Genomic DNA, 26,240 nt, shown 5'->3' with positions numbered 1-26,240 from the left:
GTACGTATTATATGTCTGAATACAATTTTTATTGCTATTCTTGTGTATATATACATTGAATGTCGATTGTCGTAGGCCCATTGCCTACTTGCCTTTCCATTTGGACCGTTGTATGTATTATCTGTCTGGGTACATTTTTCTTGTTATTTTTGTATACACCTGTAAGAGTTGATTGCCCCGGGGTAACATTGCTGTTGATGTGCATTGGGTATGCTCTGTTAGAGTCATTGTGAAGCGCTACGCAACGAGCCTAACAGAGTCTTGGAGTGGGTACTCCTCCCCCGAGTCCAGTCTTGCCTAATTGACCAACGTTTCACCGCCCCTTTATTTCGGGTGTGGAGGATGTCGGGAATTTCGAACTGATCATTCAAAAGTCCCGCCATTCAACTCCACAAACGTTACGTTAAATTGAGGAAAGGCTGGAAGATCTCGCGGGCATTGCTACAAATGACTATGGTCCAATACGCGACAGTATTGGGGCCTAAAATTTAACCACCTGGTGGGGAAGGAGCGGGTTTTAAAGAAATTAAGTATTTGTAATTTATGAATCACGAACGTAATATCATGTTACTATGCCATGATGAAAATGTATATGTTTAGAGCCGAGGGCTCTCTAATTTGGTGGATTATAGCAAATTATGGCCCTCAGCCGAATCATTAAGCTCCCCCTTGAATCTAAAGTAAGAATTTAACAGTTTCTCAGTCTTGTGGTAGATAAAGAAGTTTTAACAAACCCCTTATAACTTAATAATGTAAGAATTCCCTCCCCTCTACCAAGGACACTATAGTTAGCGCGGGAAATCGTAGTTTTCTTCGAAGCTGCGAGAGCTACGGTCGTTCTCTTTGCCTAATATCCCCGAACAAGTAAGTTGTATTTTATTGTTACGTCTCTGCTCCTAACCGTGTAAAACCAGGTCGGTTCCCCATAGTTTTTTCTAAGTGTCAAGTGAAATTGTATCTATTTATATTAAGGTGATCCCAGTGATTGGGGATCTAATTCATTCACTAAAATACGTTAGAAAACCTTGGTATGTGGTCTACCAAGGTATTTTGTTAAAATTAAGTGTATTTTGTTCTCTTTTTAAGTCCGACTTGGACTTAGTGTCCCACGAGCACGTGTAATTCCTCAAGTGAAATAGTTTCATTTATTAATCAGTGTAAATGTTTTAACATGTTATTCCCTCATTAAATAACTATTTTTGTAATAAAATTGTAAAGTGTAGGCGTATTTTATTCGATTCCTAGACGGTTTTGGGAGGCTAACCTCTTCAAGGTTTTGTTATCGGCCCAAACCATCGGACCTACAACTAATCATATAAAAGTCGGAGCGAAATTCACGACAATTATTATGATATGTTTATAATAATTGATCATGTTTTTATACACATTTTACGCTCGGCACCTAAAAAGAATTTCATGGACATGGCGATGGTATCGCCTCCTATTGAGTATAAAAACAACTAATTTTGCAACTATTAACTTTTCTATTATATAGCTATTGTATAAACTTTAAATTTATGCTTAATAAATATAATTTTTATTAAATGTTAAATTAGTGAACTAGGAAAATTCATTAAGAATAGCTTTTTATGCCAATAATTCTCTATTTATCAAATAAATATGATATATTGAAGGTACATTGCAAATATAAGTTGGTAATGCAAAAAATCAGCTGATTTTTTTAGCAAGAACACGTGGTCAAAATGAAAAAGATTATATAAATAAAAATTAGTGAAAATTTCAATGAAATTTCCTTAGATTTTATCAAAGTTTAATTTTAATCAAGAAAATTTGTTGAAAAGTCTGTATATTTTTCATAATTCTGAATAATTAAGTTATTTTGTTAGTGTTTGAATTCAGCGCCAATTTCTTAAGTGAAAATAACGACTTTGACGTCATCTATTTTGAGTTAAAATAATCGTTGACAATAATAGATATTTAAAAGGTAACTGTCAACTTCTTATGTAAACAATGGCAAATTACCTTTAATATCTCGCAAATATTTGGCAAAAAATAGCACATATTGAAAAAATGAATATATATTAGTTTGTTTTTCATCTCAATATATAAATATGCTATCAAAATTATATAAAAAATAAATATGCTTTAAAAGAGTAACTAAAAACTCATGCTTAATCCTTATCTAATATATAACTATCATTTCAACTTTAGATTCTTTATATTTAGAATATATTTTTTATCAAAATTTACTGTAAAATTTAATAAATTGATGAATTAATATATAAAAATGGGTATATTTTCTTTATTATTAATAAAAAATCAAATTTTGAAGGTATTTTTCTAAATTTTCCTGATAAAATATGAAAAAAAGACTTTTCTTCTTTTTCCAAATCTTTTAAGGAAAAAGCCGTTTCAATTTTTATTTTTACATTTGATTAAAATCAATCAAATTTTACAATTATTGAATCTGCAATTTTCATCTAGATTTATTATAAATGCCATCCGTCTAGCATTAAATGCTCTTTGACCTCTATTTAGAGGTGTCATCCTTCTAATATTAGATGCTCTTTGACCTCTATTTTGAGGTGTCATCCTTCTAGCATTAGATGCTCTTTGGCCTCTATTTTGAAGTGTCATCCTCCTAGCATTAGATGCTTTTTACCACTATTTCGAGGTGCCATCCTTCTAGCATTAGATGCTCTTTTACCATTATTTCGAGGTGCCATCCTTCTAGCATTAGATGCTCTTTTACCACTATTTCGAGGTGCCATCCTCCTACCATTAGATGCTCTTTGACCTGTATTTTGAGGTGCCATCCTTCTAGCATTAGATGCTCTTTTACCACTATTTCAAGGTGCCATCCTTCTAGCATTAGATGCTCTTTTACCACTATTTTGAGGTGCCATCCTTTTAGCATTAGATGCTCTTTGACCTCTATTTTGAGGTGTCATCCTTCTAGCATTAGATGCTCTTTTACCACTATTTCGAGGTGCCATCCTTCTAGCATTATATGCCCTTTTACCACTATTTCGAGGTGCCATCCTTCTAGCATTAGATGCTCTTTGACCTGTATTTTGAGGTGCCATCCTTCTAGCATTAGATGCTCTTTTACCACTATTTCAAAGTGCCATCCTTCTAGCATTAGATGCTCTTTTACCACTATTTCGAGGTGCCATCCTTTTAGCATTAGATGCTCTTTGACCTCTATTTTGAGGTGTCATCCTTCTAGCATTAGATCCTCTTTTACCACTATTTCAAGGTGCCATCCTTCTAGCATTAGATGCTCTTTGACCTGTATTTTGAGGTGTCATCCTTTTAGCATTAGATGCTCTTTTACCACTATTTCGAGTTGCCATCCTTCTAGCATTAGATGCTCTTTTACCACTATTTAGAGGTGCCATCCTTCTAGCATTAGATGTTCTTTTACCACATTTTCAAGGTGCCATCCTTCTAGCATTAGATGCTCTTTGATCTCTGATTTGAGGTAGCATCCTTCTAGCATTAGATGTTCTTTGACCTCTATTTTGAGGAGTAATCCTTCTAGCATTAGATGCTCTTTGACCACTATTGCGAGGTGCCATCCTTTTAGCATTAGATGCTCTTTTACCACTATTTCGAGGTGCCATCCTTCTAGCATTAGATGCTCTTTGACCTGTATTTTGAGGTGCCATCCTTCTAGCATTAGATGCTCTTTTACCACTATTTAGAGGTACCATCCTTCTAGCATTAGATGCACTTTTACCACTATCTTGAGGTACCATCCTTCTAGCATTAGATGCTCTTTTACCACTATTTCGAGGTGCCATCCTTCTAGCATTAGATGCTCTTTTACCACTATTTCGAGGTGCCATCCTTCTAGCATTAGATGCTCTTTGAACTCTATTTTGAGGTGTCATCCTTCTAGCATTAGATGCTCTTTTACCACTATTTCGAGATGCCATCCTTCTAGCATTAGATGCTCTTTTACCACTATTTCGAGGTGCCATCCTTCTAGCATTAGATGCTCTTTGACCTGTATTTTGAGGTGCCATCCTTCTAGCATTAGATGCTCTTTTACCACTATTTCAAGGTGCCATCCTTCTAGCATTTGATGCTCTTTTACCACTATTTCGAGGTGCCATCCTTTTAGCATTAGATGCTCTTTGACATCTATTTCGAGGTGCCATCCTTTTAGCATTAGATGCTCTTTGACCTCTGTTTTGAGGTGTCATCCTTCTAGCATTAGATGCTCTTTGGCCTCTATTTTGAGGTGTCATCCTCCTAGCATTAGATGCTCTTTTACCACTATTTCGAGGTGCCATCCTTCTAGCATTAGATGCTCTTTTACCACTATTTCGAGGTGCCATCCTTCTAGCATTAGATGCTCTTTTACCACTATTTCGAAGTGCCATCCTTCTAGCATTAGATGCTCTTTGACCTCTATTTTGAGGTGTCATCCTTCTAGCATTAGATGCTCTTTTACCAATATTTCGAGGTGCCATCCTTCTAGCATTAGATGCTCTTTTACCACTATTTTGAGGTGCCATCCTTCTAGCATTAGATGCTCTTTGACCTGTATTTTGAGGTGCCATCCTTCTAGCATTAGATGCTCTTTTACCACTATTTCAAGGTGCCATCCTTCTAGCATTAGATGCTCTTTTACCACTATTTCAAGGTGCCATCCTTTTAGCATTAGATGCTCTTTGACCTCTATTTTAAGGTGCCATCCTTCTAGCATTAGATCCTCTTTCACCACTATTTCAAGGTACCATCCTTCTAGCATTTGATGCTCTTGGACCTGTATTTTGAGGTGTCAACCTTTTAGCATTAGATGCTCTTTTACCACTATTTCGAGTTGCCATCCTTCTAGCATTAGATGCTCTTTTACCACTATTTCGAGGTGCCATTTTTCTAGCATTAGATGCTCTTTTACCACTATTTCAAGGTGCCATCCTTCTAGCATTAGATGCTCTTTGATCTCTATTTTGAAGTGGCATCCTTCTAGCATTAGATGTTCTTTGACCTCTATTTTGAGGAGTCATCCTTCTAGCATTAGATGCTCTTTGACCACTATTGCGAGGTGCCATCCTTTTAGAATTAGATGCTCTTTTACCACTATTTCAAGGTGCCATCCTTCTAGCATTAGATGCTCTTTAACCTGTATTTTGAGGTGCCATCCTTCTAGCATTAGATGCTCTTTGACCTGTATTTTGAGGTGCCATCCTACTAGCATTAGATGCTCTTTTACCACTATTTAGAGGTGCCATCCTTTTAGCATTAGATGCACTTTTACCACTATTTTGAGGTGCCATCCTTCTAGCGTTATATGCTCTTTTACCACTATTGCGAGGTGCCATCCTTCTAGCATTAGATGCTCTTTTACCACTATTTCGAGGTGCCATCCTTCTAGCATTAGATGCTCTTTGACCTCTATTTTGAGGTGCCATCCTTCTAGCATTAGATGCTCTTTTACTACTATTTCGAGGTGCCATCCTTCTAACATTAGATGCTCTTTGTCCTCTATTTTGAGGTGTCATCCTTCTAGCATTAGATGCTCTTTTACCACTATTTCGATGTGCCATCCTTCTAGCATTAGATGCTCTTTGGCCTCTATTTTGAGGTGCCATCCTTCTAGCATTAGATGCTCTTTGACCTGTATTTTCAGGTGCCATCCTTCTAGCATTAGATGTTCTTTGACCTCTATTTTGAGGTGTCATCCTTCTAGCATTAGATGCTCTTTTACCACTATTTCGAGGTGCCATCCTTCTAGCATTAGATGCTCTTTTACCACTATTTCTAGGTGTCATTCTTCTAGCATTAGATGCTCTTTTACCACTATTTCGAGGTGCCATCCTTCTAGCATTAGATGCTCTTTGACCTGTATTTTGAGGTGCCATCCTTCTAGCATTAGATGCTCTTTGAACTCTTTTTTGAGGTGTCATCCTTATAGCATTAGATGCTCTTTGACATCTCTACTTGAGGTGCCATCTTTTTAGCATTAAATGCTCTTTGACATCTATTTCGAGGTGCCATCATTTAGCATTAGATGCTCTTTGACCTCTGTTTTGAGGTGCCATCCTTCTAGCATTAGATGCACTTTTACCACTATCTTGAGGTACCATCCTTCTAGCATTAGATGCTCTTTTACCACTATTTCGAGGTGCCATCCTTCTAGCATTAGATGCTCTTTTACCACTACTTCGAGGTGCCATCCTTCTAGCATTAGATGCTCTTTGACCTCTATTTTGAGGTGCCATCCTTCTAGCATTAGATGCTCTTTTACTACTATTTCGAGGTGGCATCCTTCTAACAATAGATGCTCTTTGTCCTCTATTTTGAGGTGTCATCCTTCTAGCATTAGATGCTCTTTTACCACTATTTCGAGGTGCCATCCTTCTAGCATTAGATGCTCTTTAACCTCTATTTTGAGGTGCCATCCTTCTAGCATTAGATGCTCTTTGACCTGTATTTTGAGGTGCCATCCTTCTAGCATTAGATGTTCTTTGACCTCTATTTTGAGGTGTCATCCTTCTAGCATTAGATGCTCTTTTACCACTATTTCGAGGTGCCATCCTTCTAGCATTAGATGCTCTTTTACCACTATTTCTAGGTGCCATTCTTCTAGCATTAGATGCTCTTTTACCACTATTTCGAGGTGCCATCCTTCTAGCATTAGATGCTCTTTTACCACTATTTCGAGGTGCCATCCTTCTAGCATTAGATGCTCTTTGAACTCTATTTTGAGGTGTCATCCTTCTAGCATTAGATGCTCTTTTACCACTATTTCGAGGTGCCATCTTTCTAGCATTAGATGCTCTTTTACCACTATTTCGAGGTGCCATCCTTCTAGCATTAGATGCTCTTTGACCTGTATTTTGAGGTGCCATCCTTCTAGCATTAGATGCTCTTTTACCACTATTTCAAGGTGCCATCCTTCTAGCATTTGATGCTCTTTTACCACTATTTCGAGGTGCCATCCTTTTAGCATTAGATGCTCTTTGACATCTATTTCGAGGTGCCATCCTTTTAGCATTAGATGCTCTTTGACCTCTGTTTTGAGGTGTCATCCTTCTAGCATTAGATGCTCTTTGGCCTCTATTTTGAGGTGTCATCCTCCTAGCATTAGATGCTCTTTTACCACTATTTCGAGGTGCCATCCTTCTAGCATTAGATGCTCTTTTACCACTATTTCGAGGTGCCATCCTTCTAGCATTAGATGCTCTTTTACCACTATTTCGAAGTGCCATCCTTCTAGCATTAGATGCTCTTTGACCTCTATTTTGAGGTGTCATCCTTCTAGCATTATATGCTCTTTTACCACTATTTTGAGGTGCCATCCTTCTAGCATTAGATGCTCTTTTACCACTATTTTAAGGTGCCATCCTTCTAGCATTAGATGCTCTTTGACCTGTATTTTGAGGTGCCATCCTTCTAGCATTAGATGCTCTTTTACCACTATTTCAAGGTGCCATCCTTCTAGCATTAGATGCTCTTTTACCACTATTTCAAGGTGCCATCCTTCTAGCATTATATGCTCTTTTACCACTATTTCGAGGTGCCATCCTTTTAGCATTATATGCTCTTTGACCTCTATTTTGAGGTGTCATCCTTCTAGCATTAGATCCTCTTTCACCACTATTTCAAGGTACCATCCTTCTAGCATTTGATGCTCTTTGACCTGTATTTTGAGGTGTCAACCTTTTAGCATTAGATGCTCTTTTACCACTATTTCGAGTTGCCATCCTTCTAGCATTAGATGCTCTTTTACCACTATTTCGAGGTGCCATTCTTCTAGCATTGGATGCTCTTTTACCACTATTTCAAGGTGCCATCCTTCTAGCATTAGATGCTCTTTGATCTCTATTTTGAAGTGGCATCCTTCTAGCATTAGATGTTCTTTGACCTCTATTTTGAGGAGTCATCCTTCTAGCATTAGATGCTCTTTGACCACTATTGCGAGGTGCCATCCTTTTAGCATTAGATGCTCTTTTACCACTATTTCGAGGTGCCATCCTTCTAGCATTAGATGCTCTTTAACCTGTATTTTGAGGTGCCATCCTTCTAGCATTAGATGCTCTCTGACCTGTATTTTGAGGTGCCATCCTACTAGCATTAGATGCTCTTTTACCACTATTTAGAGGTGCCATCCTTTTAGCATTAGATGCACTTTTACCACTATTTTGAGGTGCCATCCTTCTAGCATTATATGCTCTTTTACCACTATTGCAAGGTGCCATCCTTCTAGCATTAGATGCTCTTTTACCACTATTTCGAGGTGCCATCCTTCTAGCATTAGATGCTCTTTGACCTCTATTTTGAGGTGCCATCCTTCTAGCATTAGATGCTCTTTTACTACTATTTCGAGGTGCCATCCTTCTAACATTAGATGCTCTTTGTCCTCTATTTTGAGGTGTCATCCTTCTAGCATTAGATGCTCTTTTACCACTATTTCGATGTGCCATCCTTCTAGCATTAGATGCTCTTTGGCCTCTATTTTGAGGTGCCATCCTTCTAGCATTAGATGCTCTTTGACCTGTATTTTCAGGTGCCATCCTTCTAGCATTAGATGTTCTTTGACCTCTATTTTGAGGTGTCATCCTTCTAGCATTAGATGCTCTTTTACCACTATTTCGAGGTGCCATCCTTCTAGCATTAGATGCTCTTTTACCACTATTTCTAGGTGTCATTCTTCTAGCATTAGATGCTCTTTTACCACTATTTCGAGGTGCCATCCTTCTAGCATTAGATGCTCTTTGACCTGTATTTTGAGGTGCCATCCTTCTAGCATTAGATGCTCTTTGAACTCTTTTTTTAGGTGTCATCCTTATAGCATTAGATGCTCTTTGACATCTCTACTTGTGGTACCATCTTTTTAGCATTAAATGCTCTTTGACCTCTATTTCGAGGTGCCATCCTTTTAGCATTAGATGCTCTTTGACCTCTGTTTTGAGGTGCCATCCTTCTAGCATTAGATGCTCTTTGATCTGTATTTTGAGGTGCCATCCTTCTGGCATTAGATGTTCTTTTATGACTATTTTGAGGTGTCATCCTTCTAGCATTAGATGCTCTTTGACCTCTATTTTGAGGTGTCATCCTTCTAGCATTAGATGCTCTTTGACCTCTATTTTAGGTGTCATCCTTCTATTATTAGATGCTCTTTGATCTCTATTTTGAGGTGTCATCTTTCTAGCATTAGATGCTCTTTAACCTCTATTTTGAGGTGTCATCCTTCTAGCATTAGATGCTCTTTGACCTCTATTTTGAGGTGTCATCCTTCTAGCATTAGATGCTGTTTAATCTCTATTTTGAGGTGCCATCCTTTTAGCATTAGATGCTCTTTGGCCTCTATTTTGAGGTGCCATCCTTCTAGCATTAGAGGTTCTTTGACCTCTATTTTGAAGTGTCATCCTTCTAGCATTAGATGTTCTTTGACCTCTATTTTGAGGTGTCATCCTTCTAGCATTAGATGCTCTTTGATCTCTATTTTGAGGTGTCATCTTTCTAGCATTAGATGTTCTTTGACCTCTATTTTGAGGTGTCATCCTTCTAGCATTAGATGCTCTTTGACCTCCAGGATTTCCTCAGAACCAAATCTCTCTTCTTCCTCTGAGAACTCTTCATTACTGCTCCGCTCCTTTGAGAGATTTCTATTTCTTCTCTCTGCCATTGAGAGCTCTCTTTTCCTCTTCTCTCTCTTTGAGAGCTTTTTATTATTCTTCTCTTTCTTTGATACCTCTCTGTTATTCATCTCTTCCTTAGTGACTTCACCATTACTGGTCTCTTCCTTAGACACTTGAGCATTACTGGTCTCTTCCTTTGAGAGCTTTCTTTTTCTCCTCTTTTTATTTGAGAGCTTTTTATCACTTCTCTCTGTCTTTGAATCGTCTTTAGACCGATGTTCTTCAAGAGTAGGAATTTTTTTTCTTCCTCCTTCTCCTCCTTCTCTTCTTCTGCATCCTCCTCTTCTCCTCTTTGAGGAAGACCCGGCTCTTTTTCTTGTTCTTCCACTGGAAGATCGATTTTATCTTCCAGTTCATCCTGGAAAGTTTCTTCAGCTGGAAGAAATTCACCATCTTCCAGCTCTTCCTGGAACAGTCCTTTAGCTGGAAGAAATTTGCCATCTTCCAGCTCTTCTTGGAACATTCCTACAACAGGAAGATCTATTTCATCTTCCAGTGCATCTTGGAACACTCCATCAGCAGGAAGATCGATTTCATCTTCCAGTTCATCCTAGATAGTTTCTTTGTGGAGGATTTATTTTTGCTTTATTTTTATTTTTGTTTTGCCAAATCCTGTGTGTGTGTGTGTGTGTGAGAGAGAGAGAGAGAGAGAGAGAGAGAGAGAGAGAGAGAGAGAGAGAGAGAGAGAGAGAGAGAGAGAGAGAGAGAGAGATTGTGTTAGCGAGCGAAAGTAGTTAGGTTAACGATCGTTTGTGGTGAGAAAGACTGTTGGTATAAATGAGATTGTTTGTTTACATTTTTAGTAAGGTTACGACAGTGGTGAATGTTTCGGAGCGAATGCTTTTTTTATTTGACTGCAGCATAAGGTAGTTGTGTGAGAGCTGGATTATATATATATTTTTCTACCAGCGTGGAAGTGTTTTTTGATTTTCAAAGTAAGTACAGTTTTGTTTATCTTTGCTTGTCGTGATTGTGAATGATAGGAACAATTTATTATTTATCTTTGATTATAGTGCGATAGTTCAGTTAGCTAGAAGTGTTCGTAAGTGTTTTTCTTTTTTATTTTGGCAGGCTGCGATTCCTCCTTTGGAGTGACTAAATTTCTAGAAAGTGGATTACTGTTGATGACCTGGCCTGGAACTGATCATATTTAGACTGTTTTTTTGGATTAACGATTGTCGATGACCTGGCCTGTTTACTTCGATTGCTGCTATTGATGATGATAATGATGATAAGGATGATGACGATGATGATTACGACCCCGATTAGGGAGGCAGTGGTGGCAACTTGCCATACAGTTTAACCTGTTAATCACAGATTGAGGGTTGTGCCGTGAAAGACAGTTCGGCAGTTTGTGAACGACTGTGTTGCAAATAACATATATGAGCATACAAATTTTGGTGTTGAACTCGTAATATATATGTGTTTTGTGTTTTCATGTTTGGGTTGCGGTTAGTTTTAAGTTTCGTTAGGATTTATTGGATTGCGGAAAGGTTTTTTTTTTGTTAATTATATATTTAGTTTAAAGTGTTAAATTTTGATTAGTTTAAAGTGTTAAGTTTTGATTGGTTTAAACTATTTATTTTGAATGTGGATGGTTTATGATTTGTTTTAAGTTTTAAGAATTATAGTTTTAAGGTTATGTTTTGTTTTGTTTTGTCCTTTTGTCCAAGAGTCTGGTTGTAGATTACGTAAGGGGAAAGTTTGTTTTGTGGAGACCATTGTAAGTAAGTAAGATTCAAGGGTGTGGGGGTTGTTTTTGCAACATCCCGCCACATTATTTTGGCGCCCGAACAGGGACTGCTGAGGTGGGACTGATAGCTGGACTCTTTGACGAAGGACTGATAGGATACGAATTTAGAATTAAGGTTGAAGAAAAATGGAAGGTAAATATAAGGCTTTGGAGGAGGAATTGCGGCTGAGTAAGGAGCGTGAGGAGAAATTGTTGGAAGAGAATAAGTGGTTAAGGTGTGAGAATGAGGAGATGCATAGGAAACTGAGGGAAATTCAGGGAACTGTAGAGAGAGTGGAAGAGGGTGTTGAGATGAGGATGCGAGAGAATGAAAAACGAATGGAGAAACGAATGGAAGATATGATGGGGCAAGTCATGGGGATGATGAAAACTATAACGGGGGAAGGTGCAGTCGGAGGAGTGTCCTCAGCTTCGGGTAATGGGTTGATAGTGGATGAGAAGGTTAAGGTTAGTGAGAATGGGAAAGGAAGTGATAGTGATAGTAGTAATAGTGATGGTGATATTGAAGATAAGGGAATTAGGCATAGTAAGGATGAACAGAAAGGTGAGAGGAAAGATGAAAGGAAAGGTAAAAGTGATGTGAAGAAAGAGAAGAAAAAGTATCAGGTTGATAGCAAGGACGATCGTGAATGGGTGAAAGTGGTAAGTAAGAAAAAGGGTAAGAAGGGAATGGTTAAGGATAGGAATTTAAGTGTGGAAGTGGATTCATTATATTCGAATGAGGAAGAAGGTAACAAGGGAGTAGACAGTGATGATAGCAGTGAGAATGAACGTGATGTGTGTAAGACTGTGTTTATGAGAGAGGTACCTCGGTGTGAAAGGTTCAATGAGCATAGCAGTAGGGATGTATATGATTTTTCAAGGAGTATGAGAGGTATTGTCAGGATAAGTATGGTGATAGTAAAAGAGTTTGGGCTAGGGAGTTAGGAGAATATTTGACTGGGTATTTGTTGACGATGTATGGAGTGATAATGAGTGTAGGGGACGTTGATTATGAAAGTGTGAAAAAGAGAATAATTGAGCAGGTAAAACGTATGAAAGGGAGTGTTAAGTATAAGCGTAAGAATGATTTTGATGAAGCACGGATGAATGCAGGAGAAGCGATATCGATGTACGTATGTAGGTTGGAAACGTTAGCTAGGAAGAAGTATGGGGATGAAGGCATAAATGAGAATAAGGAGTTAATGAGGAAGTTTTTGGCAACAGTACCTGAGAATGTGTGTGAATTTATCAATTTGAAACGCAAAGAGAAAATGAGGTGGACGCAAGAGAGATTGACATGGGATGATATACTAGAGATAGTTGAGGATTATGAGTTAGATAGGTGCATGAAAGAAAGTAAATCTGTGAGTGTAAGAACTGGAATGGAAGAAAGTGTAATAGAATTTGGTAGTTATAAGGACGCAATTTTCAGAGGACCAATGAGGGTAGCTGATAATGTAGTAGATAGGAGTGTTAGGGCGAGTAATGTGGGAATACCTGTAAAGACAAATGAAGGATTTAGGCAGGGTAATTGGTGCAATAGGGATAGGAGTGTGAGTGCACATCGAGGTATGTCAGATAGCCGTGTCCGTAATGAAAAGTGTTATAGGTGTGGAAAGGAAGGTCATAAGAAGAATGAATGTAGATGGGCTCTAGGTGCTTGTTTTGGATGTGGTGAGGTAGGGCATAGAATTAGTGAGTGCAAGAAAGAGAAAGGGATAAAATGTTATCGGTGTGGTATGACTGGGCACATAGCGAGTGGATGTCGTAGTAATCATATGAATGTAATTTGTGGTAATTGTGGTAAGGATGGTCATTATGCTAGAATGTGCAAGGAGCCGCGGAGTAAGTGTACTGAATGTGGTGCAGATGGGCATGTAGCTAGAGTATGTAGGAAGAAGGGATTAAGTCAGCCAGGATGTTCGGGAAACTAGAGTGTGAGAGGGTTCAGCTGGGTGAGTCCTCCTGTGTGTGTGGAAGGAATAGGATCACTGTTTGTGAGAATGGGATGAATAATTGGTTAGAAATGAGCAAGTATGAATCTAGTATGCATGAGAAATTAGGGCTGGAAAATAAACAATTAGTGTTAGTTGAATATAGGAAAAAGAGGCGTTTGAAAGTTTTAAGTGAGGAGAAAGTGCAAGGGAAATTTATAGGTATAGGTAAGAATACGAAAAAGTATGACAAGGGTGTAAATGTGCGAGTGAGTGTGGAGGATAAATGTATTAATACAGATGAAACGTGGCTGAGTATGAATGATACTTATAGTGTGTGTGGCTTTTCGTTAGATGATGTAAAAGAAAAAATGAATAACGCAAGAATGAGAGACAGGAGAATGATAAGTAGCATGAATGAATCTTTTACTAAAGTTGAGAATGTTTTTGATGAAATGGATGAACTGTTTACAGAAATGAGTGTAATTATAGGGCCAGATGAGAACGAGGTAGATATGATTGTACATGATATATTAGATGATAGGGATTTAGATAGGAATAGTGTTAATGTAGCGAATGATTGTGATAAGGAAGAAGTGAATGAGAGAGTATATGGAGGCCCAGTTACTCGGAGTAGAGGTCCCGTTCCCGACTGCGACTGGGTTATGAAAAAAATAATGTAAGTGTTGTGTGAGAAGGATTTGGCAAAGTAAGGTGGGAGGAATGTGGAGGATTTATTTTTGCTTTATTTTTATTTTTGTTTTGCCAAATCCTGTGTGTGTGTGAGAGAGAGAGAGAGAGAGAGAGAGAGAGAGAGAGAGAGAGAGAGAGAGAGAGAGAGAGAGAGAGATTGTGTTAGCGAGCGAAAGTAGTTAGGTTAACGATCGTTTGTGGTGAGAAAGACTGTTGGTATAAATGAGATTGTTTGTTTACATTTTTAGTAAGGTTACGACAGTGGTGAATGTTTCGGAGCGAATGCTTTTTTTATTTGACTGCAGCATAAGGCAGTTGTGTGAGAGCTGGATTATATATATATTTTTCGACCAGCGTGGAAGTGTTTTTTTGATTTTCAAAGTAAGTACAGTTTTGTTTATCTTTGCTTGTCGTGATTGTGAATGATAGGAACAATTTATTATTTATCTTTGATTATAGTGCGATAGTTCAGTTAGCTAGAAGTGTTCGTAAGTGTTTTTCTTTTTTATTTTGGCAGGCTGCGATTCCTCCTTTGGAGTGACTAAATTTCTAGAAAGTGGATTACTGTTGATGACCTGGCCTGGAACTGATCATATTTAGACTGTTTTTTTGGATTAACGATTGTCGATGACCTGGCCTGTTTACTTCGATTGCTGCTATTGATGATGATAATGATGATAAGGATGATGACGATGATGATTACGACCCCGATTAGGGAGGCAGTGGTGGCAACTTGCCATACAGTTTAACCTGTTAATCACAGATTGAGGGTTGTGCCGTGAAAGACAGTTCGGCAGTTTGTGAACGACTGTGTTGCAAATAACATATATGAGCATACAAATTTTGGTGTTGAACTCGTAATATATATGTGTTTTGTGTTTTCATGTTTGGGTTGCGGTTAGTTTTAAGTTTCGTTAGGATTTATTGGATTGCGGAAAGGTTTTTTTTTTTGTTAATTATATATTTAGTTTAAAGTGTTAAATTTTGATTAGTTTAAAGTGTTAAGTTTTGATTGGTTTAAACTATTTATTTTGAATGTGGATGGTTTATGATTTATTTTAAGTTTTAAGAATTATAGTTTTAAGGTTATGTTTTGTTTTGTTTTGTCCTTTTGTCCAAGAGTCTGGTTGTAGATTACGTAAGGGGAAAGTTTGTTTTGTGGAGACCATTGTAAGTAAGTAAGATTCAAGGGTGTGGGGGTTGTTTTTGCAACATCCCGCCACATCTTCAGCTGGGAGAAATTCACCATCTTCCAGCTCTTCCTGGAACCCTCCTTCTGCTGGATGAAATTCACCATCTTCCAGCTCTTCCTGGACCACTCCTTCAGCTGGAAGAAATTCACCATCTTCCAGCTCTTCTTGGAACATTCCTACAGCTGGAAGATTGATTTCCTCTTCCAGTTCATCCTGGAGTACTCCAGCAGGAAGATCTATTTCATTTTCCAGTGCATCTTGGAACACTCCATCAGCAGGAAGATCTATTTCATCTCCCAGTTTATCCTGGAAAGTTTCTTCAGCTGGAAGAAATTCACCATCTTCCAGCTCTTCCTGGAACCCTCCTTCAGCTGGAAGATATTCACCTTCTTCCTGGGTAGTTTCTCCAATATCCTAGAGAAGATTCTGCAAAAGCAATTCATTTCTCACAGTCTCACCTAACCAGGTTCGATAAACCGATGTACCCATTGCCATTCTCCGTTAAGGAGAATTCTTACCGCTTTCTTCATTGCCTCCATTTCAAAATTCATGCAAAATGCTATGAAAACTTGAAAAACCATATCTATGATTACCGAAACCTTTCCTGAATTCAGCATTATTTAAAAAAAAAAAGCGAGTTGAGGAGAGAGAGAGAGAGAGAGAGAGAGAGAGAGAGAGAGAGAGAGAGAGAGAGAGAGAGAGAGAGAGAGTATACAGCAAATTCTCTTATGGCTTCAACAGGAGTCTAAATGTCTTCAGGTATGAGAGAGAGAGAGAGAGAGATAGAGAGAGAGAATAGTGTATAATAACTTTTTTATATATCATACATACATATACATACATACATACATACATACATATATACATACATAGACGAATACACCAACCGAGAATCCATAAGATAAAGAAATACAGAAAGAAATAAAAAAAAAAGAGGAAAGACCTATTCATAGTTTTCTTTCTGAGGCAAATCTAACACTCTGGAGTCCTTTCTGGAAGACTTTCTCTTTCATCTTCATTCATTACCAGTAAGTAATGTTTGCCTTCCCTATGAATTTCCTTTGTAGTCGTGTTAACTATTATGGAAATGACCGAAAGATTCACGAATTCCAAATATCTCTGATCGATTGGAAGCTTCGTGACTTCACTGGTGGAAAACAGGAGAAATTTTAGGATGAAGACAATTTGGACTCTTCCAAGATTTCGATTCCTTCATTCTTCGTTAATTCTGACTCCATTTCTGGGAATTCTTTCCTATTATAAAGACCGGAGAGAGAGAGAGAGAGAGAGAGAGAGAGAGAGAGGAGGAGAGAGAGAGAGAGAGAGAGAGAGAGCATTCACATCATATTTCATTTCCATATATTCGCAGAAAGTAAAGTTCATCTCTCTCTCTCTCTCTCTCTCATGGTCTTTCTATTTCAGTTTATCCCCGCAAATTTCTTTAGTTCTTCAATCCATCGTCTTCTTTTCCTTTCCCTGCTGGTTTTGAGATAACTAGGGACCCATTCGGTTATATTTTATGAGAGAGAGAGAGAGAGAGAGAGAGGGAGAGAGAGAGAGAGAGAGAGAGAGAGAGTAGTTGCTGACTGTTTTAACTGAAGGTAAATAATTCCTTAAGACAAATTGAATACTGACATAACATGACTTGTCATTACTCAAATTGATCAGTTGTAGCAGAAGCGATTATGAATAATGAGGGAATGAGGACACGACGAATTTAGATAACCATCACAGACAGACACACACACACACACATTATTATTACAGAAATATCCAGACGAGGGAGTCTGCTACAACTGATCAATTTAAGTAATGGCAAGTCATGTTATGTCAGTAATGAATTTGTCTTGAGGAATTATTTACCTTCAAATGGTACAGTCAGCAATTAGTCTCTCTCTCTCTCCTCATCTCTCTCTCTCTCTCTCTCTCTCTCTCTCTCTCTCTCTCTCATAAAATATAACCGAATGGGTCCCTAGTTATCGCCAAATCAACAGGGAAAGGAAAAGGAGACGATGGATTGAAGAACTAAAGAAATTTGCAGGGATAAACTGACATAGAAAGACCATAAACAGACGCAAGTAGATAAAAAAGTTCGAGGCATTTGTTCTGCATTAGTAACGGCTGATATATATATATATATATATATATATATATATATATATATTTATATATATAAATATATAAATATATATATATATATATATATATATATATATATATGTATATATATATATATATATATATATATATGTATATAAATATATATATATATATATATATATATATATATAATATAGAGAGAGAGAGAGAGAGAGAGGAGAGAGAGAGGAGAGAGAGAGAGAGAGGAGAGAGAGAGATGAACTTGACTGTCTGTGAATAAATGGAAATGAAATATAAGAATGCTTTTCTCTCTCTCTCTCTCTCTCTCTCCTCTCTCTCTCCTCTCTCTCTCTCTCTCTCTCTCTCATTAGAATAGGAAAGAATTTCCATAAATGGAGTGAAAACGAACGAAGAATTAAGGAATAAAATCCTTGGAAAAGAACAAAATCATCTTCAGCGTTAAATTTCTCCTGTTTTCCTCCGGAGACACTTTGAAGAATCCTACGAGAGAGAGAGAGAGAGAGAGAGAGAGAGAGAGAGAGAGAGAGAGAGATTTGAGATTCCTTATTCTTCCGATTATATTCTTAATTGTTAACACGAATACAGAGGAAATTCATACGGAGGTTAACATTACATTCTCGGAATTAACGAAGATGAAATAAGAATGCTTCCAGAACGGTCTTCAGAGGGTGAGATTTGCCTCAGAAGCGTCTTACCTGATAAATGTTACGATTCGCACAGTAAGAAAACTATGAATATATCTTTCCTTTTGTTATTGTTTTTTAATTCCTTTCTGTATTTCTTTATCTTATGGATTCTCTCTCTCTCTCTCTCTCTTCTCTCTCTCTCTCTCTCTCTCTCTCCTTCATACCTGAAGACATTTGGACTCCAGTTGAAGCCAAAAGAAGAATTTGTTGGATTTTCTCTCTCTCTCTCTCTCTCTCTTCTCTCTCTCTCTCTCTCTCTCTCTCTCTCTCTCTCTCTCTCTCAGTCTTTAACTTGCCTTTTTTTTTTTAAATAATGCTGAATGGCAATGGCGATCAGCTCTTGAGGAAGAACTGGACTTGTGTGACTCTGCACGTCGGAATCTGCAGGATTACAGGACCGAAAACAGGATGTGGCGGCGTCTGCATTCTGCCCTTGGGTACATCGGTTTATCGAACCTGGTTAGGTACGAGGAACCGAACCTGTCACCCTATGAGGGACATTGTCGGCAGCGAAGCAGCGGAGATGGATGAGGTTCTCCGTTTGGTCTACCGACATGTCTTTTGGACGAAGATGGCATTGATCTTGGGCACAGCTGCCTTTGGCACTACTGCCGTCGGAGCATTTTTCTTTTTCAAGTGCCTGTGTGGAAGAAACGGAAGACGAGGAGAGACTGTGAGAGATGAAGAGCTTTTGCAGAATCTTCTCAAGGAAATCGAAGGAGAAACTACACAGGAAGATGGTGAATTTCTTCCAGCTGAAGGAATTTTCCAGGAAGAACTGGAAAATGGTGAATTTCTTCCAGCTGAAGGAGTGTTCCAAGATGCACTGGAAGATGGAATCGATCTTCCTGCTGAAGGAATGTTCCAAGATGCACTGCAAGATGAAATCGATCTTCCAGCTGAAGGAATGTTCCAAGAAGAGCTGGAAGATGGTGTATTTCATCCAGCAGAAGGAGTGTTCTAAGAAGAGCTGGAAGAATTTCTTCCATCTGAAGAAACTTTCCAGGATGAACTGGAGGATGAAATCGATCTTCCTGCAGGAAAAGAGGTCCAGGATGAGCTGGAAGATGAAATCGATCTTCCAAGAAGAGAATGAGGAGACGGAGGAAGAAGAAAAAGTTCCTACTCTTGAAGAACATCGGTCTGATAACGATTCAAAGACAGAGAGAAGTGATAAAAAGCTCTCAAATAAAAAGAGGAGAAAAAGAAAACTCTCAAAGGAAGAGACCAGTAATGCTTAAGTGTCTAAGGAAGAGACCAGTAATGGTGAAGTCACTAAGGAAGAGAAGAATAACAGAGAGGTATCAAAGAAAGTGAAGAATAATAAAAAGCTCTCAAAGAGAGAGAAGAGGGAAAGAGAGCTCTCAAAGGCAGAGAGAAGAAATAGAAATCTCTCAAAGGAGCGGAGCAGTAATGAAGAGTTCTCAGAGGAAGAGGAGAGATTTGGTTCTGAGAAAATCCTGAAGGTCAAAGAGCATCTAATACTAGAAGGATGGCACCTCAAAATAGAGGTCAAAGAGCATCTAATGCTAGAAGAATGGCACTTCAAAATAGAGGTCAAAGAGCATCTAATAATAGAAGGATGACACCTCAAAATAGAGGTCAAAGAACATCTAATGCTAGAAGGATGCCACCTTCAAATAGAGGTAAAAGAGCATCTAAAGCTAGAAAGATGCACCCTCAAAATAGAGGTCAAAGAGCATCTAATACTAGAAGGATGGCACCTCAAAATAGAGGTCAAAGAGCATCTAATACTAGAAGGATGGCACCTCAAAATAGGTGGTCAAAGAGCATTTAATGCTAGAAGGATGGCACCTCAAAATAAAGGTCAAAGAGCATCTAATGCTAAAAGGATGGCAACTCAAAATAGAGGTCAAATAACCTCTAATGCTAGAAGGATGACACCTCAAAATAGAGGTCAAAGAGCATCTAATGCTAGAAGGATGGCACCTCAAAATAGAGGTCAAAGAGCATCTAATGCTAGAAGGATGGAACCTAAAAATAGAGGTCAAAGAGCATCTAATGCTAGAAGGATGAAACCTCAAAATAGAGGTCAAAGATCATCTAATGCTAGAGAGATGACACCTCAAAATAGAGGTCAAAGATCATCTAATGCTAGAAAGAATGAACCTCAAATAGAGGTCAAAGAGCATCTAATGCTATAAGAATGGCACCTCAAAATAGAGGTCAAAGAGCATCTAATGCTAGAAAGGTGGCACCTCAAAATAGAGGTCAAAGAGTATCTAATTCATATCAATATTTTTTTATGTTTATGGCACATAAACGCAATCATATATATTATATATAAGATTGTCCGTAATTCTAACAGTCTCACCGTCTCCATCATAAGACTAAATTGTGCGTAGTATTCTAGAAGTTTTATATTGCATCATATTGTTGAATGATCTTCCTAATCTCGCAGAAAACGTGTTTATATTTAATAGGGTGACATATGTCTCTCTTCATAAATTACCCACAGACACACACACACACACACACACACACACACATATATATATATATATATATATATATATATATATATATAAATATATTTATACGTATATATGTATATCTATATATATATATGTATATATACGTATATATATATTATTACTATCCAAGCTACAACCCTAATTGGAAAAGCAAGATGCTATAAGCCCAGGGGCTCCAATAGGGGAAAATAGCCCAGTGAGGAAAGGAAATAAGGAAATAAATAACTGAAGAGAACAAATTAACAATAAATCATTCTGAAAAAAGTAATGTCAAAAGAGATATATCATATATAAACTATTAACAACGTCAACAACAAAAATGTCATATATAAACTATAAAAAGACTCATGTCCTTCTGGTCAACAAAAAAGCCTTTGCTCCAACTTTGAACTTTTGAAGTTCTACTGATTCAACAACCCGATTAGGAAGATCATTCCACAACTTGGTAACAGCTGGAATAAAACTTCTAGAGTACTGCGTAGTATTGAGTCTTATGATGGAGAAGGCCTGGCTATTAGAATTAACTGCCTGCCTAGTATTACGAACAGGATAGAATTGTCCAGGGAGATCTGAATGTAAAGGATGGTCAGAGTTATGAAAAATCTTATGCAACATGCATAATGAACTAATTGATCGACGGTGCCAGAGATTAATATCTAGATCAGGAATAAGAAATTTAATAGACCGTAAGTTTCTGTCCAACAAATTAAGATGAGAATCAGCAGCTGAAGACCAGACAGGAGAACACTACTCAAAACAAGGTAGAATAAAAGAATTAAAACACTTCTTCAGAATAGATTGATCACCGAATATCTTAAAAGACTTTCTCAATAAGCCAATTTTTTGTGCAATTGAAGAAGACACAGACCTTATATGTTTCTCAAAAGTAAATTTGCTGTCAAGAATCACACCTAAAATTTTGAAAGAGTCATACAAATTTAAAGAAACATTATCAATACTGAGATCCGGATGTGGAGGAGCCACCGTCCTTGACCTACTTACAATCATACTTTGAGTTTTGTTAGGATTCAACTTCATACCCCATAATTTGCACCATGCACTAATTTTAGCTAAATCTCTATTAAGGGATTCACCAACCCCAGATCTACATTCAGGGGATGGAATTGATGCAAAGAGAGTAGCATCATCTGCATATGCAACAAGCTTATTTTCTAGGCCAAACCACATGTCATGTGTATATAGTATGAAAAGTAATGGGCCAAGAACACTACCCTGTGGAACACCGGATATCACATTCCTATACTCACTATGGTGCCCATCAACAACAACTCTTTGAGATCTACCACTTAAAAAATCAATAATAATGCTAAGAAACGACCCACCCACTCCCAACTGTTTCAGTTTGAAAACAAGGGCCTCATGATTAACACGGTCAAAGGCAGCACTAAAATCAAGGCCAATCATACGAACTTCCCGACCACAATCAAGGGATTTCTGTACTGCGTTGGAGATTGTAAGAAGAGCATCACATGCTCCAAGGCCTTTCCGAAAACCAAATTGCAAACTAGGGAATAGATGATTACCTTCAGCAAACCTATTAAGACGTTTTGCCAGAAGACGTTCAAAAACTTTAGATAATATGGGAGTTATGGAAATTGGGCGGTAATCAGTGGGACTTGAGCTACCACAAACACATTTACATAGAGGAGTAACATTACCAATTCTCCAACAAGTGCTAAAAGCTCCTCTTCTTGCTAACTTGCGTAAAATAACAGATAACTTTGGAGCTAAGAAATCTGCTGTCTTTATAAAAAACAAAGGAAAAATACCATTAGGGTCTACACCTCCATAAGCATCAAGGTCCATCAACAGAGCTTTAATCTCACGAGATCGAAAAGCTAAACTAGTTAGTTTAGCCTCAGGAAAACAGGAATGAGGAAGTTCAAGTTTTTCATTACTCTGTTTACTGTCAAAAACATCAGCCAAAAGGGTTGCCTTTTCCTTTGGACAGTGAGTGACTGAGCCATCTGGTTTAAGTAAAGGAGGAACTGTTGCATCTACACCAAAGAGTGCAGATTTAAGGGTAGACCACCATTTATGCTCCTGAGTTGTACCAGAGAGGGTTTCTTTTATGATTAAATTGTACTCCTTTTCAGTTGAGGCATAAACTCTCTGAGCAAAAGCTCGAAGCTGAGTATAGTTGTTCCAGGTCAAATCTGATCTGTTACCCTTCCAAAGGTGATAGGCCTCCTGCTTCTCCAAATAAGCACGTCTACAATCATCATTGAACCACGGTTTGTCCTTCATTCGGTACCTTAGCACACGAGAAGGGATACGCCTATCAATTATATTGACTAGATTCTCATTCAAAGGAACAACAGGATCTACACTATTATATAATTGTGACCAATTCAAGCACAAAAGATCATGCAAAATCCCATTCCAGTCTGTTGGGATTTCATATAAATTTTACAAGAATATGATATATCAGGGACAGGCTGCTCAGTCTTCACTAATAATGAAATCAAGGCATGATCAGAAGTCCCGACTGGAGAACCAACCTTACTAGTTATAACGCCAGGGGAGTCAGTGTATACGAGGTCCAAGCAATTACCAGACCTGTGAGTCGCTTCATTTATGATTTGCTCACAGCCTGATTCTGAGGCAAAGTCTAAAGCTCTTAAGCCATGGCGATCGGTAGGAGAGATAGAACTCAACCACTCCCTATGGTGAGCATTAAAATCACCAACAAAGACAAACGAAGCCTTTCTATCATCTTTTTGTATCTTAGCCATAATGGTAAGAAGACAATCAAAGATAGAATCATCCATGTCTGGATTCGGTAGATTGAACACAAATAAAAGTTGTTATGCCTGCCACAAACTTTTATTACCTGAATCTCATGACATCCACATTGATAGCAGGACTTATGAGAAGCAGGGTACTCGGTCCTAATATACACCGCCATTCCCCTGGCCCTAGGAATGGAATCACGTTTCAGCAATATTGGCTTCTTAAAACCAGTTATAAGGAGCTCAGATGAGTGCCTCATATTAGAAACCAAAGTTTCTGAGCACAAAAGAATATCATACTGTCTGGACGCAACTGTAAGGTCTCGGATATTTGCATGAAGACCACGAATATTGCAATACAGAAGACGACATTGACGAAATCTAGGACGTACTGGTCCCGGATTTTGCTCAATGTCTCCAGACAGCATAAGAAAATGTATATATGTATATATACGTATATATATATATATATATATATATATATATATATATATGTGTGTATATATATATATACATACATATATATCATATATATATATATACTGTGTATATATATATATATATATATATATATATATATATATATGTGTATATATATATACATACATATATATCATATATATATATATACTGTGTATATATATATATATATATATATATATATATATATATATGTATATATATATATATATATATATATATATGGAATCTATTTTAACGTTGATGCCGATCTTGAAGTATTTTATATTGTTAGCTCACTACTTCTCATCCATAGTTTAATCATTTTTCTTATTTTCTTCCTCACTGGGCAATTTTCCCTGTTGGTGTTCCACGGATAGATACCTCTTGCTCTTCCAACTAGGCTCTACAGTAACTTAGTAAATGATAATAATAATAATAATAATAATAATAATAATAATAATAATAATAATAATAATAATAATAATAATAATAATAAAAAGATATGTTTCTTTTTGCCAGAAAGTCTCGGCCTGTGAAACTGATAATATATGACACTTCCACCAGGCTGCTTTTATCCTATTAATAATTTCAGGCTCACATCCTCCTCCTGACTTATAGCAGAGCCCAATTATCTAAATTGTTCCGCCTGTTATATTACCGAGCCTCTACTTTCATGTGTAGCTCTCCTGTCTCTGGCTTCCTTTCTCCTCTCCATAAGATCAATCATATCCACATTTACCCTCAACCCAGCCTTTTCCAAAGTATTCAAAAGATTTTATTTCAGTTGTGACTAGATTATGGAAGGATCTTCCTTATCTGGCTGTTGAATCACTGGTGCTTCAGAAGCTGAAACTTTAAGTAAATGTTTTTATGTTGAACAGGTTATCTCAAGTCTGGTTTTGTAGTTTATATATGGCATATCTATATTAATGTTATTCATCTTGAAATATTCCATGTTTTTTATTCATTACTTGTACACAGTTTATTTTCTATTTTCTTATTTCTTTTCCTCGCTGGGCTACTTTCCATGTTGGAGCCTTTGTGCTTGTAGCCTCCTGTTTTTTCAACTAGGATTGTAGTTTGGCTAATAGTATTGGATTGTAATTCCATCATCAACCAATGTAGTCCTGACGACGATTCACATAAAAAGGGGGATTTAAAACACCTGTCGACATCAAACATAAAATGAAAAAACGTAGATGCAGTTTTCTTGTTACCTTGTAACCTAACTGGAGTTCATTTTACATGCCATATGAGATAACGAATAAAATATAAACGATTCCATAAGAAAACTGATAGTGTAAATTACTTTTCAACAAAAATCTAAACTTTTGTTCACGTTACTACGATATTTCCTCAAATTTTTCGAACAATTCATATATTTTTCCTTCACAGGGTATACATTTTCTTTCGATCTTTATTCCTTACTCGGGTACAATTCGAAACGTTAACATGAGTAGGTTGGAAAATCTGAAAAATGTAATTTGCAGAAAATTTGCATTTTTTAATTAGTAACAACTCATTAGCAAACACATGCATAGCAAAATGAAACATGAAATATCTACAATAAAAGGAAGTCTCCAAATATAATTTTTGTATTTTTCATGATTATTTCAAAACATTATTTGGGAGATTCCTTAAAAATTTCACGATCATCATGCCATTTTCATTATTTTTTAGCCTCGCAAAGCTATTCTGATTGGTTTACCATAATTTTCAATCATTTGCCGCTATTATACAACATACCAGAAGCGTATATTCATAATTCCTCCTATACATTCAGATCTTACTGGGTATGCAGTTAATTTTAATTGCCATGCCTTCTCCATCACGAGGCTCAATAGTGTGACCAAGTTGTGGAATGATCTTTCTAATCAAGTAGTTGAATCGGAGCAACATCAAGAGTTCAAACTTGCAGCAATTGTTTTTGTGTTGATCAGGCTGACAAAGGTCTCTTTTTTAGTTTTTATATAAAATATTTATTTCAATTTTGTTATTATTGTTTGTTTTAATATTTTATTTTAATTGTTCATTACTTCTCAAATAATTTATTTATGTCTTTATTCCCTTCCCTCACTGAGCTATTCTTCCTTATAGGAGCCCTTGGGATTATAGTATCCTATTTTTTCAACTAGGGTTGCAGTTTAGCTAATAATAATAATAATAATAATAATAATAATAATAATAATAATAATAATAATAATAATAATAATAATATAGTTTAGACGTGCCAATATTTACCAAAAAGGAATAAAAAAAAAAACGTTTCCGCTGTACCTGCCGCTATTTTGGATTGGGTATGTGCGCGAGAGGGTTAATAGTTATGAGAATAGGCCCTAATCCAAAACTCTAAAATCCCTATTTCTCTTACATCTTACTAAAATACTTTATTAAATAAATGATACTGATAATAATATATTATATTTTTTTCTCCATCTGTTATGTTTACACATTTTTGCCCCCCCCCCCAAAAAAAAAAAAAAACATCATAGAGAAAAAACTAGTTTTCCAGCTATTATGTTGAATAGAATTTTCCTGCTGTATGGAA

General features: G+C 37.1%; 1 protein-coding gene across 1 annotated transcript; it reads right to left on the bottom strand.

The window, feature by feature from the left end:
* Positions 1-488: 488 nt before the first annotated feature.
* On the bottom strand, positions 489-24,419 carry LOC137659872 (uncharacterized). The gene is made up of 4 exons (XM_068394652.1): positions 24,351-24,419; positions 15,149-15,589; positions 10,011-10,170; positions 489-496 (listed from the first exon to the last, which is right to left on the bottom strand). The coding sequence occupies exons 1-4, from the start codon at positions 24,417-24,419 to the stop codon at positions 489-491; spliced, it is 678 nt and encodes a 225-aa protein (XP_068250753.1).
* Between the last annotated feature and the right edge of the window lie 1,821 nt (positions 24,420-26,240).

Source organism: Palaemon carinicauda, chromosome 20 (genome assembly GCF_036898095.1).
Source record: "Palaemon carinicauda isolate YSFRI2023 chromosome 20, ASM3689809v2, whole genome shotgun sequence".
Lineage (NCBI taxonomy): Eukaryota > Metazoa > Arthropoda > Malacostraca > Decapoda > Palaemonidae > Palaemon > Palaemon carinicauda.
The sequence above is the reverse complement of the archived record's forward strand: the minus strand, read 5'-3'. Positions and strand labels throughout refer to the sequence as shown.

Bases quoted from the DNA above. Each gene is read 5' to 3' on its own strand.
- LOC137659872 (XM_068394652.1), bottom strand. From the start codon at position 24,419: ATGATTGATCTTATGGAGAGGAGAAAGGAAGCCAGAGACAGGAGAGCT. The intron at 15,590-24,350 runs GTAATATAACAG...AATCTTCTCTAG, and splicing joins CACATGAAAGTAGAGGCTCG to GATATTGGAGAAACTACCCA. The intron at 10,171-15,148 runs GTCTCCACAAAA...GAAACTATCTAG, and splicing joins AATCTTACTTACTTACAATG to GATGAACTGGAAGATGAAAT.